Below are 19,423 nucleotides of genomic sequence, written 5' to 3'. Positions count from 1 at the left end.
CCTCTCTCTCTAACCTCCAGGAGACCCCCAGCTGCTGGTCCATCTCTCTCTAACCTCTAGGAGTCCTCCAGCTGCTGGTCCATCTCTCTCTAACCTCCAGGAGACCCCCAGCTGCTGGTCCATCTCTCTCTAACCTCCAGGAGACCTCCAGCTGCTGGTCCATCTCTCTCTAACCTCTAGGAGTCCTCCAGCTGCTGGTCCATCTCTCTCTAACCTCCAGGAGACCTCCAGCTGCTGGTCCATCTCTCTCTAACCTCTAGGAGACCTCCAGCTGCTGGTCCATCTCTCTCTAACCTCGAGGAGTGAGTAAGTACCAAACAGATAGAATGTCCACAGAACCTTGGATTGGAACCTTTAGAGGTCCTTACCTTCCTGGTGAGTGGTTTTCCATCTGTGTGTGTCTCTTTACCTTCCTAGTGAGTGGTTTTCCATCTGTGTGTGTGTGTCTCCTTACCTTCCTGGTGAGTGGTTTTCCATCTGTGTGTGTGTGTGTGTGTGTGTGTGTCTCCTTACCTTCCTGGTGAGTGTTTTTCCATCTGTGTGTGTGTGTGTGTGTGTCTCCTTACCTTCCTGGTGAGTGGATTTCCATCTGTGTGTGTGTGTGTGTGTGTGTGTCTCCTTACCTTCCTGGTGAGTGGTTTTCCATCTGTGTGTGTGTGTCTCCTTACCTTCCAGGTGAGTGGTTTTCCATCTGTGTGTGGGTCTCCTTACCTTCCAGGTGAGTGGTTTTCCATCTGTGTGTGTGTCTCCCTACCTACCTGGTGAGTGGGTTTTCATCTGTGTGTGTGTCTCCTTACCTTCCCGATGAGTGTGCTTCCATCTGTGTGGTTGATGAAGACTCCTCTCCTCAGACCTTCGTCATACGGCCAGTACTCTCCTTCTGGCTGGACACTGCTGATACCTGGGTCCTGTAGGGGGAGGAGAGGGTTAATACTGGACATTACTGATACCTGGGTCCTGGAGAGGGTTAATACTGGACACTACTGATACCTGGGTCCTGTAGGGGGAGGAGAGGGTTAATACTGGACACTACTGATACCTGGGTCCTGTAGAGGGAGGAGAGGGTTAATACTGGACACTGCTGATACCTGGGTCCTGTAGAGGGAGGAGAGGGTTAATACTGGACACTACTGATACCTGGGTCCTGGAGAGGGTTAATACTGGACACTACTGATACCTGGGTCCCGTAGAGGGAGGAGAGGGTTAATACTGGAGACTACTGATACCTGGGTCCTGGAGAGGGAGGAGAGCGTTAATACTGGACACTACTGATACCTGGGTCCCGTAGCGGGAGGAGAGGGTTAACACTGGACACTGCTGATACCTGGGTCCCGTAGCGGGAGGAGAGGGTTAATACTGGACACTGCTGATACCTGGGTCCTGTAGGGGGATGAGAGAGGGTTAATACTGGACACTACTGATACCTGGGTCCTGTAGGGGGAGGAGAGGTTTAATACTGGACACTACTGATACCTGGGTCCTGAAGAGGGAGGAGAGAGGGTTAACACTGGACACTGCTGATACCTGGGTCCTGTAGAGGGAGGAGAGGGTTAATACTAGACACTACTGATACCTGGGTCCTGCAGGGGGAGGAGAGGGTTAATACTGGACACTGCTGATACCTGGGTCCTGTAGAGGGTTAATACTGGACACTGCTGATACCTGGGTCCTGTAGAGGGTTAATACTGGACACTGCTGATACCTGGGTCCTGTAGAGGGAGGAGAGAGGGTTAACACTGGACACTACTGATACCTGGGTCCCGTAGGGGGAGGAGAGGGTTAATACTGGACACTACTGATACCTGGGTCCTGTAGAGGGTTAATACTGGACACTACTGATACCTGGGTCCTGGAGGGTTAATACCCCTGGGTCCTATACGGTTAATACCCCTGGGTCCTAGAGGGGGGAGGAGAGGGTTAACTAACGTACCAGCATCATGACATAGCGCTGTCCGTGGCTGTGCAGGTCTTTCACCATGTCAGGCAGGGTCGAGAAGACCGCGGGGTCAAAGGTGAAGTCTAGAGAACGGTCCATGTAGTCTATATCATTCCACTGCACATCCTGGAACACACACACACACAGTTATTCCACTGCACATCCTGGAACACACACACACACAGTTATTCCACTGCACATCCTGGAACACACACACACAGTTATTCCACTGCACATCCTGGAACACACACACATAATGTTATTCCACTGCCTGTCAAGGAAGACAGTCCCTGTTACATGCAGAAGAGAACCGTGAACACACTGAGTGAGTCAGCGGAACGTACCTGAGGTATTCCATAATTCCGCATGTTCTTGACGACGTCCCAGGTGGCATTGCTACTTCCGTAACCCCAGCGACAGAGATGGTACCCCAGCGCCCAGTAGACTGGCATGGTGGGGTAACCTGAGGGAGATGACGGTGAGAGTCAGACGGTGATGACGTCAAGGACATGAGGAAGAAATAGGTCCTTATCTTTCTGTAGACTGACCTACGACCTCCAAATACTGTCCAATCACAGAGGCCGGATCGGGACCGAGAAAGACGTAGAAGTCCAGGATCCCACCAATGGTACGCCAGGTGATGGCAGGGCCCGGCTGGAGGGCCACGTCTGCAGAACCAACATTCACAGAGCGTTCATAAACACGCCATAAACACGACATAGCATCACTCAAACATCAATGTAGATTCAAGATACTGAACATAAAAGTGGTGGAAATGAAATAGGCCAGCGCCTGACCCATCGTGTCCTAGGTAAACAGGAGCTAGAGTAAAGGTAGTAATGGTAGTAATGGGACGTGGCCACTGACCCATCGTGTCCCAGGTAAACAGGAGCTAGAGTAAAAGTAGTAATGGTAGAAATGGGACGTGGCCACTGACCCATCGTGTCCCAGGTAAACAGGAGCTAGAGTAAAGGTAGTAATGGGACGTGGCCACTGACCCATAGCGTCCCAGGTAAACAGGAGCTAGAGTAAAGGTAGTAATGGTGGAATTGGGACGTGGCCACTGACCCATAGCGTTGCTGTTGAGCAGGAAGAATCCATGTGCCGTCCCCGTCCCTCCCTCCTCCATGGCCAGGTAGAAGGGATGAGCCCCGTACAGGTTAGTCAGCTCCTACAGACACAGGATATAGAATAGAGTCACGGTCAGGTAGAAGGGATGAGCCCCGTACAGGTTAGTCAGCTCCTACAGACACAGGATATAGAATAGAGTCACGGTCAGGTAGAAGGGATGAGCCCCGAACAGGTTAAGGTCCTACAGACACAGGATATAGAATAGAGTCACGGTCAGGTAGAAGGGATGAGGTCCTACAGACACAGGATATAGAATAGAGTCACGGTCAGGTAGAAGGGATGAGTGTCAGTGTTAGTCATTACCGTGGGAGGTACGTCTCTAGCCCACATGGTGAGAGTGTTCCAGTGGATGTCAGTGTTAGTCATTACCGTGGGAGATACGTCTCTAGCCCACATGGTGAGAGTGTTCCAGTGGATGTCAGTGTTGGCGTCATTACCGTGGGAGGTACGTCTCTAGCCCACATGGTGAGAGTGTTCCAGTGGATGTCAGTGTTAGTCATTACCGTGGGAGGTACGTCTCTAGCCCACATGGTGAGAGTGTTCTAGTGGATGTCAGTGTTGGCGTCATTACCGTGGGAGGTACGTCTCTAGCCCACATGGTGAGAGTGTTCCAGTGGATGTCAGTGTTGGCGTCATTACCGTGGGAGGTACGTCTCTAGCCCACATGGTGAGAGTGTTCTAGTGGATGTCAGTGTTAGTCATTACCGTGGGAGGTACGTCTCTAGCCCACATGGTGAGAGTGTTCCAGTGGATGTCAGTGTTAGTCATTACCGTGGGAGGTACGTCTCTAGCCCACATGGTGAGAGTGTTCCAGTGGATGTCAGTGTTAGTCATTACCGTGGGAGGTACGTCTCTAGCCCACATGGTGAGAGTGGTCCAGTGGATGTCAGTGTTGGAGTCATTACCGTGGGAGGTACGTCTCTAGCCCACATGGTGAGAGTGTTCCAGTGGATGTCAGTGTTGGTCATTACCGTGGGAGGTACGTCTCTAGCCCACATGGTGAGAGTGTTCTAGTGGATGTCAGTGTTAGTCATTACCGTGGGAGGTACGTCTCTAGCCCACATGGTGAGAGTGTTCCAGTGCATGTCAGTGTTGGCGTCATTACCGTGGGAGGTACGTCTCTAGCCCACATGGTGAGAGTGTTCTAGTGGATGTCAGTGCTGGTGTCATTACCGTGGGAGGTATGTCTCTAGCCCACATGGTGAGAGTGTTCCAGTGGATGTCAGTGTTAGTCATTACCGTGGGAGGTACGTCTCTAGCCCACATGGTGAGAGTGTTCCAGTGGATGTCAGTGTTAGTCATTACTGTGGGAGTTACGTCTCTAGCCCACATGGTGAGAGTGGTCTAGTGGATGTCAGTGTTAGTCATTACCGTGGGAGGTACGTCTCTAGCCCACATGGTGAGAGTGTTCCAGTGGATGTCAGTGTTGGAGTCATTACCGTGGGAGGTACGTCTCTAGCCCACATGGTGAGAGTGTTCCAGTGGATGTCAGTGTTAGTCATTACCGTGGGAGGTACGTCTCTAGCCCACATGGTGAGAGTGTTCCAGTGGATGTCAGTGTTAGTCATTACCGTGGGAGGTACGTCTCTAGCCCACATGGTGAGAGTGTTCCAGTGGATGTCAGTGTTGGAGTCATTACCGTGGGAGGTACGTCTCTAGCCCACATGGTGAGAGTGTTCCAGTGGATGTCAGTGTTAGTCATTACCGTGGGAGGTACGTCTCTAGCCCACATGGTGAGAGTGTTCCAGTGGATGTCAGTGTTAGTCATTACCGTGGGAGGTACGTCTCTAGCCCACATGGTGAGAGTGTTCCAGTGGATGTCAGTGTTGGAGTCATTACCGTGGGAGGTACGTCTCTAGCCCACATGGTGAGAGTGTTCCAGTGGATTTCAGTGTTAGTCATTACCGTGGGAGGTACGTCTCTAGCCCACATGGTGAGAGTGTTCCAGTGGATGTCAGTGTTGGAGTCATTACCGTGGGAGGTACGTCTCTAGCCCACATGGTGAGAGTGTTCCAGTGGATGTCAGTGTTGGAGTCATTACCGTGGGAGGTACGTCTCTAGCCCACATGGTGAGAGTGTTCTAGTGGATGTCAGTGTTGGTCATTACCGTGGGAGGTACGTCTCTAGCCCACATGGTGAGAGTGTTCTAGTGGATGTCAGTGTTGGTCATTACCGTGGGAGGTACGTCTCTAGCCCACATGGTGAGAGTGTTCTAGTGGATGTCAGTGTTAGTCATTACCGTGGGAGGTACGTCTCTAGCCCACATGGTGAGAGTGGTCCAGTGGATGTCAGTGTTAGTCATTACCGTGGGAGGTACGTCTCTAGCCCACATGGTGAGAGTGTTCCAGTGGATGTCAGTGTTAGTCATTACCGTGGGAGGTACGTCTCTAGCCCACATGGTGAGAGTGTTCCAGTGGATGTCAGTGTTGGTGTCATTACCGTGGGAGGTACGTCTCTAGCCCACATGGTGAGAGTGTTCCAGTGGATGTCGTGTAGGAAGGAGGAGCGGTGTTCTCCCAGCCCATAGATGTACTGACTGGACAGACTGCTGGACAGCTGGAGGAACTGGTCACAGTAGAACAGAGGTGCTACCGTGGTGTTGAGGCTGGGGGGGGGGGGGGGGGGAGCAGAGAGAGTCAGAGAGAGAGACACGCACAACATGAAGACAGACACACAAGCACAGACATTATGTTGAGTCAAAAGAAACTATCCCAATTTCCAGATTACTCCAGACTACAGAGAGAGAGAGAGAAACAGAGAGAGAGAGAGAGAGAGAGAGAGAAACAGAGAGAGAAACAGAGAGAGACAGAGAGAGACACAGAGAGAGACAGAGAGAGAAACAGAGAGAGAGAGAGAGAGAGAGAAACAGAGACAGACAGAGAGACTACAGAGAGAGAGAGAGACAGAGAGAGACTACAGACAGACAGAGAGACTACAGACAGACAGAGAGACTACAGAGAAACAGAGACAGACAGAGAGACTACAGAGAGAGAGAGAGACAGAGAGAGACTACAGACAGAGAGAGACTACAGACAGACAGAGAGACTACAGAGAGACAGAGAGACAGAGAGTAACTCATGCGTACAGCACAGCTCCTGTGGAAGTTCTCTTAACGATGATGCCAAATGGCTCATTGGACAGCTCCACAGAGTAGGCGGGACTAGAGGCCTTCTCTGTGGCCTTGGGCACGGCGATTGGCACCTCGAACCGTGACTCAGACGGGTCGGTGATCTGAACATAACAAAAGAGAGATGAATGATATAACGGCCAAAGATCCCAGAGATCTGACACAGGGACTGAATTACATTTACATTACATTTAAGTCATTTAGCAGACGCTCTTATCCAGAGCGACTTACAAATTGGATTCATGAGTGTGAGCACTTCTGCCTATGTGTGTGTGTGTGTGTGTGTGTGTGTGTGTGTGTGTGTGTGTGTGTGTGTGTGTGTGTGTGTGTGTGTGTGTGTGTGTGTGTGTGTGTGTGGGCATTAATGTGTGTCTATACAGTACATTCATGTGCATCTGTATGTATTTATGTGTGTGTGCACACTTCTGCCTGTGTGTGTGAGTGTGTGTGCATTAATTTGTGTGTGTGTGTGTGTATACAGAACATTCACGTGCGTCAGTATGTATGAATACATGTATTGATATGTGTGTGTGTGTGTGTGTGTGTGTGTGTGTGTGTGTGTGTGTGTGTGTGTGTATATACAGTACATTCACGTGCGTCAGTATGCATGAATACATGCGTGTGTCCTCCCTGCCTCCTCACCCTGACTCGGAGCCTGTGGTCTGTCTCATAGAGGAGCTCCAGCTGTAGGGTCAGAATGTCTTTAGGGTAGTAGGTCTTCACCGTCTTCACCAGAGTTCCTGTCTGACCCAACTCTGTGGCGTTAACAGACACCAGGGAGTAGGAGGGGAACCCAGGAGGGTAGAAACACCAGGGAACACCATTCCTCCCCGGGGCAGAGGAGGAGGAGGCAGGGATGAAGCAACAGTTCCTCGCCTCACACAACTCCCTGGTCACCACCACCCCTCTCTCTGGGTAGCAGTCAAACCTCCAGGCCTCTGGGACCACTCCACAAGCCTGGGGCTCTGGTAGGGCTCGACCCCCGTCTCCCCCACCCGTCCCTGGGGAGCCCCTGGGCGGCGGGGCCCTGTGGGGGACGCTGTTGGAGGGGGCTTGGAGCCAGAAGATGGTCACCAGAAGCCAGAGGCCACAGACCAGGAGCAGCAGGGAGCCCAGGGAGATGAGGGCCGTGGTGGCAGAACAGGAGGGCCTCCGAGGCAGCAGGGAGCGCTCTATCTCCTCTGGGTCCTTCACCTGCAATCAGAACTACAGTTACAGTTTCACTGCAATACTAAACAGTAGAGTAGAAGACAGTACAACACACTAGGTGAAGCCTGGGTAAGAAAGTAAGCCCTGCACAAGCCTTGGCATGCGCAAGTCAGAACGGCTCATAGGGGCAGGAGCCTATCTCCTGTGTCTGCAGCGTGAGGCAGCTTGATGTACAGTACACCCCTAGACAGGACACTAGTCTGTTTCTGCAGCGTGAGGCAGCTTGATGTACAGTACACCCCCTAGACAGGACACTAGTCTGTTTCTGCAGCGTGATGTACAGTACACCCCTAGACAGGACACTAGTCTGTTTCTGCAGCTTGAGGCAGCTTGATGTACAGTACACCCCCTAGACAGGACACTAGTCTGTTTCTGCAGCTTGATGTACAGTACACCCCCTAGACAGGACACTAGTCTGTTTCTGCAGCTTGATGTACAGTACACCCCCTAGACAGGACACTAGTCTGTTTCTGCAGCGTGAGGCAGCTTGATGTACAGTACACCCCCTAGACAGGACACTAGTCTGTTTCTGCAGCTTGATGTACAGTACACCCCCTAGACAGGACACTAGTCTGTTTCTGCAGCTTGATGTACAGTACACCCCCTAGACAGGACACTAGTCTGTTTCTGCAGCGTGAGGCAGCTTGATGTACAGTACACCCCCTAGACAGGACACTAGTCTGTTTCTGCAGCGTGAGGCAGCTTGATGTACAGTACACCCCCTAGACAGGACACTAGTCTGTTTCTGCAGCGTGAGGCAGCTTGATGTACAGTACACCCCCTAGACAGGACACTAGTCTGTTTCTGCAGCTTGATGTACAGTACACCCCCTAGACAGGACACTAGTCTGTTTCTGCAGCTTGATGTACAGTACACCCCCTAGACAGGACACTAGTCTGTTTCTGCAGCTTGATGTACAGTACACCCCCTAGACAGGACACTAGTCTGTTTCTGCAGCTTGATGTACAGTACACCCCCTAGACAGGACACTAGTCTGTTTCTACAGCGTGAGGCAGCTTGATGTACAGTACACCCCCTAGACAGGACACTAGTCTGTTTCTGCAGCGTGAGGCAGCTTGATGTACAGTACACCCCCTAGACAGGACACAAGTCTGTTTCTACAGCTTGATGTACAGTACACCCCCTAGACAGGACACTAGTCTGTTTCTGCAGCTTGATGTACAGTACACCCCCTAGACAGGACACTAGTCTGTTTCTGCAGCTTGATGTACAGTACACCCCCTAGACAGGACACTAGTCTGTTTCTACAGCTTGATGTACAGTACACCCCCTAGACAGGACACTAGTCTGTTTCTGCAGCTTGATGTACAGTACACCCCCTAGACAGGACACTAGTCTGTTTCTGCAGCTTGATGTACAGTACACCCCCTAGACAGGACACTAGTCTGTTTCTGCAGCTTGATGTACAGTACACCCCCTAGACAGGACACTAGTCTGTTTCTGCAGCGTGAGGCAGCTTGATGTACAGTACACCCCCTAGACAGGACACTAGTCTGTTTCTGCAGCTTGATGTACAGTACACCCCCTAGACAGGACACTAGTCTGTTTCTGCAGCGTGAGGCAGCTTGATGTACAGTACACCCCCTAGACAGGACACAAGTCTGTGTCTGCAGCGTGATGTACAGTACACCCCCTAGACAGGACACTAGTCTGTTTCTACAGCTTGATGTACAGTACACCCCCTAGACAGGACACTAGTCTGTTTCTGCAGCGTGATGTACAGTACACCCCCTAGACAGGACACTAGTCTGTTTCTACAGCTTGATGTACAGTACACCCCCTAGACAGGACACTAGTCTGTTTCTGCAGCTTGATGTACAGTACACCCCCTAGACAGGACACTAGTCTGTTTCTGCAGCTTGATGTACAGTACACCCCCTAGACAGGACACTAGTCTGTTTCTGCAGCTTGATGTACAGTACACCCCCTAGACAGGACACTAGTCTGTTTCTGCAGCGTGAGGCAGCTTGATGTACAGTACACCCCCTAGACAGGACACTAGTCTGTTTCTGCAGCGTGATGTACAGTACACCCCCTAGACAGGACACTAGTCTGTTTCTGCAGCTTGATGTACAGTACACCCCCTAGACAGGACACTAGTCTGTTTCTACAGCGTGATGTACAGTACACCACCTAGACAGGACACTAGTCTGTTTCTGCAGCGTGAGGCAGCTTGATGTACAGTACACCCCCTAGACAGGACACTAGTCTGTTTCTGCAGCGTGAGGCAGCTTGATGTACAGTACACCCCCTAGACAGGACACTAGTCTGTTTCTGCAGCGTGATGTACAGTACACCCCCTAGACAGGACACTAGTCTGTTTCTGCAGCTTGATGTACAGTACACCCCCTAGACAGGACACTAGTCTGTTTCTACAGCGTGATGTACAGTACACCACCTAGACAGGACACTAGTCTGTTTCTGCAGCGTGAGGCAGCGTGATGTACAGTACACCCCCTAGACAGGACACTAGTCTGTTTCTGCAGCTTGATGTACAGTACACCCCCTAGACAGGACACTAGTCTGTTTCTGCAGCTTGATGTACAGTACACCCCCTAGACAGGACACTAGTCTGTTTCTGCAGCTTGATGTACAGTACACCCCCTAGACAGGACACTAGTCTGTTTCTGCAGCGTGATGTACAGTACACCCCCTAGACAGGACACTAGTCTGTTTCTACAGCTTGATGTACAGTACACCCCCTAGACAGGACACAAGTCTGTTTCTGCAGCGTGAGGCAGCTTGATGTACAGTACACCCCCTAGACAGGACACTAGTCTGTTTCTACAGCTTGATGTACAGTACACCCCCTAGACAGGACACTAGTCTGTTTCTACAGCTTGATGTACAGTACACCCCCTAGACAGGACACAAGTCTGTTTCTGCAGCGTGATGTACAGTACACCCCCTAGACAGGACACAAGTCTGTTTCTGCAGCTTGATGTACAGTACACCCCCTAGACAGGACACAAGTCTGTTTCTGCAGCGTGATGTACAGTACACCCCCTAGACAGGACACAAGTCTGTTTCTGCAGCTTGATGTACAGTACACCCCCTAGACAGGACACTAGTCTGTTTCTACAGCTTGATGTACAGTACACCCCCTAGACAGGACACAAGTCTGTTTCTACAGCGTGAGGCAGCTTGATGTACAGTACACCCCCTAGACAGGACACAAGTCTGTTTCTACAGCGTGAGGCAGCTTGATGTACAGTACACCCCCTAGACAGGACACAAGTCTGTTTCTGCAGCGTGAGGCAGCTTGATGTACAGTACACCCCCTAGACAGGACACCAGTCTGTTTCTGCAGCTTGATGTACAGTACACCCCCTAGACAGGACACTAGTCTGTTTCTGCAGCTTGATGTACAGTACACCCCCTAGACAGGACACTAGTCTGTTTCTGCAGCTTGATGTACAGTACACCCCCTAGACAGGACACTAGTCTGTTTCTGCAGCTTGATGTACAGTACACCCCCTAGACAGGACACTAGTCTGTTTCTGCAGCGTGAGGCAGCTTGATGTACAGTACACCCCCTAGACAGGACACTAGTCTGTTTCTGCAGCGTGAGGCAGCTTGATGTACAGTACACCCCCTAGACAGGACACAAGTCTGTTTCTACAGCGTGAGGCAGCTTGATGTACAGTACACCCCCTAGACAGGACACAAGCCAATCATCTGAGTGCCAGTATGTTTCTGCTCTTTTGTAAAAATGCAGGGGTGCAAAGCAGTTAAGGTACTATGTACATATACAGCACCAGTCAAAGGTTTGGACACATTTGTTTAACACTTTTTCTGGTTACTACATGATTCCATGTGTTATTTCATAGCTTTGATGTCTTCACTATTATTCTACAATGTAGACAATAGTAAAAAATAAAGAAAAACCATTGAATGAGTAGGTATGTCCAAAATTTTGACTGGTACTGTAGGTTGGGGTAAAAAGTGAATAGGTACTACATGACGATACATTACTATACATGACAGAGTCCCACTGGAGTGTTAGGTAGGTCTCACCTCCGCCACCTCCTGTACAGGAGCCTCCTCTGAAGCAGCAGCGTTGGAGAATTGGACATCCTCTGGACTCAGTCTCTTATAAGACACCATCTACACAGAGACCAGGACAAAGCAGACGGGTGAGGACACTACAGACACCATCTACACAGAGACCAGGACAAAGCAGACGGGTGAGGACACTACAGACACCATCTACACAGAGACCAGGACAAAGCAGACGGGTGAGGACACTACAGACACCATCTACACAGAGACCAGGACAAAGTAGACGGGTGAGGACACTACAGACACCCGTCACAGGTAGTGGCATGTCAAATCCACTGTTTGGTTTCCAGATATTGTAAAGACTTGTGTACACACATCTCCAGTAAGCCGACTAGCTAGTAGATTAGACTGTATCATATAGTTAGATAAGATTGCATGCATAGCTTCATAATTGGACAGTGCCGAATAGCCTTGCTAGACTTCGAACCCGTAGATAGCGAAACACAACCGTTGCTGTAAATGCCAAAGGTTAATTTAGCTGGCCACCTCGGCTGGGGATACTAGCTGAGTTTACTCAACTCCACGATATCGTATTACAGGGATTTAATAAACAAAAACTAGGCTGCGGAGGTAATAACGTTACCTAGACAACTAGCTAGTAGTATCCCTCTAACTTAGCTTGCGTGCTGTTTACTAAAGTATCCACAATAAATGTGTTATTGATTTAACGTCCTCTGCAACATAGCACATGAAGGCGAAGCTAGGACAAGGCATTGTGAGGACAGTAACGTTATCTGGTTAGCCCTGTAGCCAACATTAGCCTGTTTGTTTGCGTAGCTATCAAACGTTAGTTTGAATACCTGGAATAAGAGGTAAAAGCAAGCGACACCACGAAAGTTGCTTACCTCGACTGTTTGACTCAGAAGCGAGGGTGTTTCACAAATAATAATAATACACGTTCCCTCGATGTAGGTTTTCAAAACTTGGCTAGCATGCCGTCGTCTCTCCTTTCATAAACAAGTTGTTGTTCTCTCAGGCTTCTGTTCTTCTTCGGGGAATTTAACGGCGGTCGGCATTTACCGTTAATGGCGCATTACCGCCACCTACTGTACTGGAGTGTGTGCCAGAGAAACGGAGAACTAAATCAAATCTACCAGCCCTGTGTCTCTTAAAAAAATAAAACAAAAGACAGGATACTATATCTGTCGATGTTCTACCCAGTCAACTCTTTACACTTTGTGCCCAGGCAAGTCCCAGGCAGTGAGGTCAAAGATGGTGGATAAATGATGTCCCACTCAGGCTTTTATTTATTTCTATTTATCCCTTATTTTACCAGGTAAGTTGACTGAGAACACGTTCTCATTTACAGCAACGACCTGGGGAATAGTTACAGGGGAAAGGAGGGGGATGAATGAGCCAATTGTAAACTGGGGATTATTAGGTGACCGTGATGGTTGTTTACCATTGAAACAAAATATTCAGTTATGTTCTGCTCAACAGGGTGGCTCTCCCTTAGGCACCAATGCATTAGCAGCTAGGTCTGGTCTGCGGAGTTCATTAACCATATATGGACCAGAAGAAGAACATAATAGGCAGTGGGATGTCTTGCTTCCTCATCCGTCTCTGCCGGGGTAGGCCGTCATTGTAAATAAGAATTTGTTCTTAACTGACTTGCCTAGTTAAATATAGGTTCAATAAAACAATGTATAAATATATCCTATCAGATGTAATGACTTATTCAACTGTTTTCACCCACAAGTCTGGTAAAACAGGGTTTCAACTCGAGTTCGGGAAACCCTGAAGTAAAGGCCTCCTCTCTTCCATCCTCCCCGACTTCCTCTGTACTTGGAATAGATGCTGCTCTGTTTCTCTACTCCACTACTCCTGCCATCTCTGTACCATTACTGCCCTGTTTCTCTACTCCACTACTCCTGCCATCTCTGTACCATTACTGCCCTGTTTCTCTATTCCACTACTCCTGCCATCTCTGTACCATTACTGCCCTGTTTCTCTACTCCACTACTCCTGCCATCTCTGTACCATTACTGCCCTGTTTCTCTACTCCACTACTCCTGCCATCTCTGTACCATTACTGCCCATATCAGTCCCTAAAGCCTCTGCATTGCTTATTGAAATCTCCACTTCCACCTCAGGGCTCGTTCAGCAACCACCTCGTTCCCCTCCACCCCCCACATGGGGCTCAAGCACATCAACCACCTCGTTCCCCTCCACCCCCCACATGGGCTGGGACTCAAGCACATCAACCACCTCGTTCCCCTCCACCCCCCACATGGGCTGGGACTCAAGCACATCTCACCTGTATACCTATTGGTCTCTCTTCCTAGAGCTGGCCGCCCAGCCAGACCCCAGACTTGAACCTGATCGAACATCTCTGGAGAGACCTGAAAATAGCTGTGCAGCAACGCTCTCCATCCAACCTGACAGAACTTGAGAGGATCTGCAGAGAAGAATAGGAGAAACTCCCCAAATACAGGTGTGCCAAGCTTGTAGCGTCATACCCCCAAGAAGACTCGAGGCTGTAAACACTACCAAAGGTGCTTCTAAAAAAGTACTGAGTAAAGGGTCTGAATACTTATATAAATGTGATATTTCAGCTTTGTATTTTAATATTTTTAAAACTGTTTTTGCTTTGTCATTATGGGGTATTGTGATGTCATTATGGGGTATTGTGATGTCATTATGGGGTATTGTGATGTCATTATGGGGTATTGTGATGTCATTATGGGGTATTGTGTGTAGATTGTTGATGAATACTTCCCGAATGCATCATTTTTTTAAACGTCCGGCTTTAAATGTACTCTTGAAAGTTGTAATAGTAGAATGCAAAAGGTGCAATGTAGAAATTGGGTAGTTCATCATCAGTTCCTCTTGTCGTGTCAGTCATTACATACCTTAGAGAGATACTAATAACTGGTCAGAAGTGTCCGGGTCAACTAGCCCGTGTCAGTCATTACATACCTTAAAAAACTATTTATAACTGGTCAGAAATGTCCAGGTCAACTAGACCGGGTCAGCATGGGATAGCTCGTTTCTAGCACATAGATATTGTTGTAATTTTTTTGTCACTCCAATTAATACATATTAGACATGGTAAATGTATACAATTGCAAGAAAATTAGCTTTAAAACAGCAACATTTTCTTTGCACCCCGATGACAAAATGTGTAGAATTTGCAGGAAATACACTTTAAACCTGCAAAATCCTCTCCACCAACAAGAGGCGTGTGAACGGTGTGTGTCATGAACAGTGCTTGTGCCTATAGAAATAGACCTGTATCTGATTCTGTCTGGACAGTTGTGTGGCATGTCATACCTTTTCCGGCCAGACAGCATCAAATACATGGGCTACATTTAGTAACACTGAGGGGCGCTGTTTCGCTGGCTAGTTTCAGCAGAGAGGAAGAGGCGAAGAGAGAGGCCTCACCCGCCAAAATCTGTCCAGAATAAGCCCAATGCGTTTCTATGTAATGTAACAGCACGGAGCAGGTCTCGAACCCTCGACCTTCTAGCCCGAGGTCTGGCGCGCTATCGACTGTGCCGCAAAAGCATGCTCAAGCGGCAGAGTCGATTTCTGGTCGTTACAACATGCAGACCTAAACTTGTCGCCCGTGTTCCCGCATTTGGGACGACGATTCACAATGTTAGGGCGGAGACATGAGCATCTCGTCATTATTTACAGATCTCTGTTTTCAGCCATTTGCGAATAAGATAGGTAAATATGCAGGTGCGCAGTTTGGATTCTGGCTTCCCCTAAAGTAAATGTATCTTTTGTTGAAATTATATAATTACTCCTCCTGTCTAAATAAAATCAATCAAAATACTTTACCAGAGAGCTTGACTCAGCCACAGAGGGTCATTAGCTTCTTCAAATAAATAGCTGTGGATTGTTTCAAATGACAAGTGTATAGGCATATACCTATTGGGGAAGCCAGCAGTTTGGGCAGTGCGCGTGGCAACAGGCCTAGCTGATTATTGACTTGTGTCTGTCAGTAAAAAGCATCTAAAATGTGTGAAGATAATGTGTCTTGAGTTTAACATTGAGACAAGAAGAAGGGGGGTTGTGTGGGGGTCTCTCTCCAGAATGGTTGTGTGGGGGTTGTGTGGGGGTCTCTCTCCAGAATGGTTGTGTGGGGGTCTCTCTCCAGAATGGTTGTGTGGGGGTCTCTCTCCAGAATGGTTGTGTGGGGGTCTCTCTCCAGAATGGTTGTGTGGGGGTTGTGTGGGGGTCTCTCTCCAGAATGGTTGTGTGGGATCTCTCTCCAGAATGGTTGTGTGGGGGTCTCTCTCCAGAATGGTTGTGTGGGGGTCTCTCTCCAGAATGGTTGTGTGGGGGTTGTGTGGGGGTCTCTCTCCAGAATGGTTGTGTGGGGGTTGTGTGGGGGTCTCTCTCCAGAATGGTTGTGTGGGGGTTGTGTGGGGGTCTCTCTCCAGAATGGTTGTGTGGGGGTTGTGTGGGGGTCTCTCTCCAGAATGCACTCAGCTCTCCAGACACTTCTTCCACATATATTATTGCATTGTGCAAATTGTTCACCCTTTGATTGTTTATTTTAATAAATTTCCCATTACATATGTAACCAGTAGGCATAGTAAATGTTAATCTCTGTCTTTTGGTTACTTAGATTTCTGTATTACAGTCATTTACTCTTCTCAGAGTGGAAACTTCCTTTGCAGAGGTCACAACCTGCTCCACTGGTGAGAAACAACTTTCTTTATTTCATAACCATCATTTAGGAGTTTAGTCCATGTTTGAATGGTCTGTTGTTTGGAGTGCTCCACGTGTGGTTTCTCTGTATGTGCTCCACGTTAACTGCCTTATTCAGGGGTAGAACAGCAGATTTTTACCTTGTCAGCTCGGGGATTCGATCTTGCAACCTGTCGGTTACTAGTCCAACGCTCTAACCACTAGGCTACCTGCCGCCCTGATAGGATAAATGACAAGACTCCCCAAACTTGAAACTTACGAGCTGCAGCCTAGTGTCAATGTAGGTCAGCCTAGTGTGTTCTGTCTAGGTCAGCCTAGTGTGTCCTGTCTAGACCATTCTCGTGTGTTCTGTCTAGGTCATTCTAGTGTGTTCTGTCTAGGTCAGCCTAGTGTGTTCTGTCTAGGTCAGCCTAGTGTGTTCTGTCTAGGTCAGCCTAGTGTGTCCTGTCTAGACCATTCTCGTGTGTTCTGTCTAGGTCATTCTAGTGTGTTCTGTCTAGGTCAGCCTAGTGTGTTCTGTCTAGGTCAGCCTAGTGTGTTCTGTCTAGGTCAGCCTAGTGTGTTCTGTCTAGGTCAGCCTAGTGTGATCTGTCTAGGTCAGCCTAGTGTGATCTGTCTAGGTCAGCCTAGTGTGTTCTGTCTAGGTCAGCCTAGAGTCAATGAGGGCACACAGTGTGTTGTGAAATCTGTCGAGAATTTATTGTCATGTTTTAAAAATTGTTTAACTGCCTTAATCTAACCGGAGCCAAGGAAGAGTTGCTGCTGCCTTGGCAGGAACTAATGGGGATCCATAATAAACCCCAGGAAGAGTAGCTGCTGCCTTGGCAGGAACTAACGGGGATCCATAATAAACCCCAGGAAGAGTAGCTGCTGCCGTGGCAGGAACTAATGGGGATCCATAATAAACCCCAGGAAGAGTAGCTGCTGCCTTGGCAGGAACTAACGAGGATCCATAATAAACCCCAGGAAGAGTAGCTGCTGCCTTGGCCAGGTCCAGGTCAGCCTAGTATAACCAGCCTAGTGTCAATGTGTTCTGTCCAGGTCAGCCTAGTATAACCAGCCTAGTGTCAATGTGTTCTGTCCAGGTCAGCCTAGTATAACCAGCCTAGTGTCAATGTGTTCTGTCCAGGTCAGCCTAGTATAACCAGCCTAGTGTCAATGTGTTCTGTCCAGGTCAGCCTAGTATAACCAGCCTAGTGTCAATGTGTTCCGTCCAGGTCAGCCTAGTGTCAATGTGTTCCGTCCAGGTCAGCCTAGTATAACCAGCCTAGTGTCAATGTGTTCTGTCCAGGTCAGCCTAGTATAACCAGCCTAGTGTCAATGTGTTCTGTCCAGGTCAGCCTAGTATAACCAGCCTAGTGTCAATGTGTTCCGTCCAGGTCAGCCTAGTGTCAATGTGTTCTGTCCAGGTCAGCCTAGTATAACCAGCCTAGTGTCAATGTGTTCCGTCCAGGTCAGCCTAGTGTCAATGTGTTCCGTCCAGGTTAACTTAGTGGGAACCTGAAGGCCCCCAGCCTCTACAGGTTTCTCCCATAAAACCTCAAGCCTGCTTCATCTCCCACCGTTCCTCCTGGTAGAGAAGACTGTCTGAGTTCTCTACAGAGAACCTGAATCACCACATTAATACCCACCGCTCTACCTCCTCAATGGGCTTCCTGTACCTTCCTGGCTGTGTATGATACCCCTCTTCTCCTCTTCCATAAGGCCCCATCACCTGCAAATAGAGACCTTCCAATATCCCGCCGTACCTGAGAGTAAACGTCATGAATGATGATTGAGAACAGAAGAGGACTAATCACACCCCCCTGCGGTGTACCAAGATCCGCTATGTAGCTGCTCGATAGAGACTTCCCCGACCCCTGACCTTCATCCACTTGTTCTTCCTTCTACCTACAAAAGATCAAGCTCGATTAGCAACCCCTCCTTTCAGATCATACGTCTTCTCCACATCCAACAAGACAGACACAACCTTCACCTGGTCCTCCCTGACCTCTGCTTCTAGGCAGACCACTCGGTTCCATAGCTCCCCTTCAATTCTGTGGCGATACTAACCCCTTACTCTCCAGGAAGTTGGTTAGCCTCTCTGTAATCAACCTTAAACACGATGATTAGGGCTATTGGCACGATAGCTTGTGGTCCTCGTTTGGTCCTCCCCTGGCTTCTGGATCGGCACCACTACTCCCTCAGTACAGACTCCATTACGTTATCCAGCGCCTCATCACTGAAATGGGCCAACATGACATGGCACAGCTCATCCTGCTCAGGTGAAATTGACCCGAGAGACAACTGGCTTGTCTGATGCCTCTTCTCATACCTCGAAGGTATTACAGACGGTTGCTAGGTGACCTTGGTACTGAAGACTGGCTGTTTGTTCTGATTGTGTTTTTGCTTTTCATGTATTGTTGTGTATAATGTTTATTTTAAATGCGTAGTTGAATGTGTTGATGTGTATTGTGGTGCTATCCAGGGCTCATCTGGGACAGAGACCTTAGTCTCAGCTTTGACTCCCTGTCAAAATAAAGGTACAACAAAATAAACCCAGCCTTGCCTATTGCCGTCTTCATCTCTGCCATAGTAGGGTGCTCCCCTCTCGTTCTCCCTCTCGTTCTCCCCTCTCGTTCTCTCTCTCCTTCTGACAGAGGAGAAACGCTTTAGCCATCGTCTCCGCTTCCTCATCTGTTACTGCCATATTCTCCCACTCGTCAACACGGGATCCTATCCCTTCTGACCCCACTCACCCCCCCCCACACTTCTCACCCTTCCAATGCTCGCCTTATGTATACGGTATGAAAGTTATCTGTCGTTTTCCAGGAAGTAGCCTTGTAGTCTATTCACTTTCGTAGGAGTTTTGAATGGTTTTCATTATAAAAAACATCATCAAATGCATCTGGGAGAAGTACATTCATCCACAAACAAGAATATAATTTGAATGCAGATTGGCTGACAGCCTTGGTATATTAAAGCAATAAGGCCCGAGGGGGTGTGGTATATGGCCAATATACCACCAAGTTTATAATCTTTCACAAATTTGATGATAGAATTGTCAAAGCCCATTCAAAAAAAGGTTAGGTGAGGACAGGACCCCGGAAGCATGACGCAGGACGATGCCACCTGCACATGGCATTACCAGACTGATTACCTCTGTAGCGAATCAGAATGCAAGCTCACGAGACTTCTGGGATGGTTGTAACCAGGCTAGATCCTCTCCACTAAAACCAGAAACCAAATATGTTGAGAGGTGTTGCCATAGTGTAAATGTCATCGACAACACGTGC

The 19,423-nt window shown here is 48.9% G+C and overlaps 1 protein-coding gene across 1 annotated transcript in view; it reads right to left on the bottom strand.

Moving 5' to 3' along the window:
* gaa2 (alpha glucosidase 2) overlaps positions 1 to 12,486 on the bottom strand; it is a 27,563-nt gene extending 15,077 nt beyond the window's left edge. The window contains exons 1-10 of the mRNA XM_071390178.1: positions 12,332 to 12,486; positions 11,442 to 11,531; positions 6,837 to 7,388; positions 6,153 to 6,298; positions 5,507 to 5,672; positions 3,005 to 3,107; positions 2,485 to 2,604; positions 2,281 to 2,399; positions 1,931 to 2,062; positions 798 to 908 (exon numbers count right to left, since the gene is read on the bottom strand). Of these exons, the coding sequence (XP_071246279.1) occupies positions 798 to 908; positions 1,931 to 2,062; positions 2,281 to 2,399; positions 2,485 to 2,604; positions 3,005 to 3,107; positions 5,507 to 5,672; positions 6,153 to 6,298; positions 6,837 to 7,388; positions 11,442 to 11,531 (1,539 nt within the window). The 5' untranslated portion in view covers positions 12,332 to 12,486. The remainder of the gene's footprint in view (positions 1 to 797; positions 909 to 1,930; positions 2,063 to 2,280; positions 2,400 to 2,484; positions 2,605 to 3,004; positions 3,108 to 5,506; positions 5,673 to 6,152; positions 6,299 to 6,836; positions 7,389 to 11,441; positions 11,532 to 12,331) is intronic.
* Positions 12,487 to 19,423: the final 6,937 nt, after the last annotated feature.

Source organism: Salvelinus alpinus, chromosome 2 (assembly GCF_045679555.1).
Source record: "Salvelinus alpinus chromosome 2, SLU_Salpinus.1, whole genome shotgun sequence".
NCBI lineage: Eukaryota > Metazoa > Chordata > Actinopteri > Salmoniformes > Salmonidae > Salvelinus > Salvelinus alpinus.
This window is presented reverse-complemented; position numbering and strand designations above follow the sequence as displayed.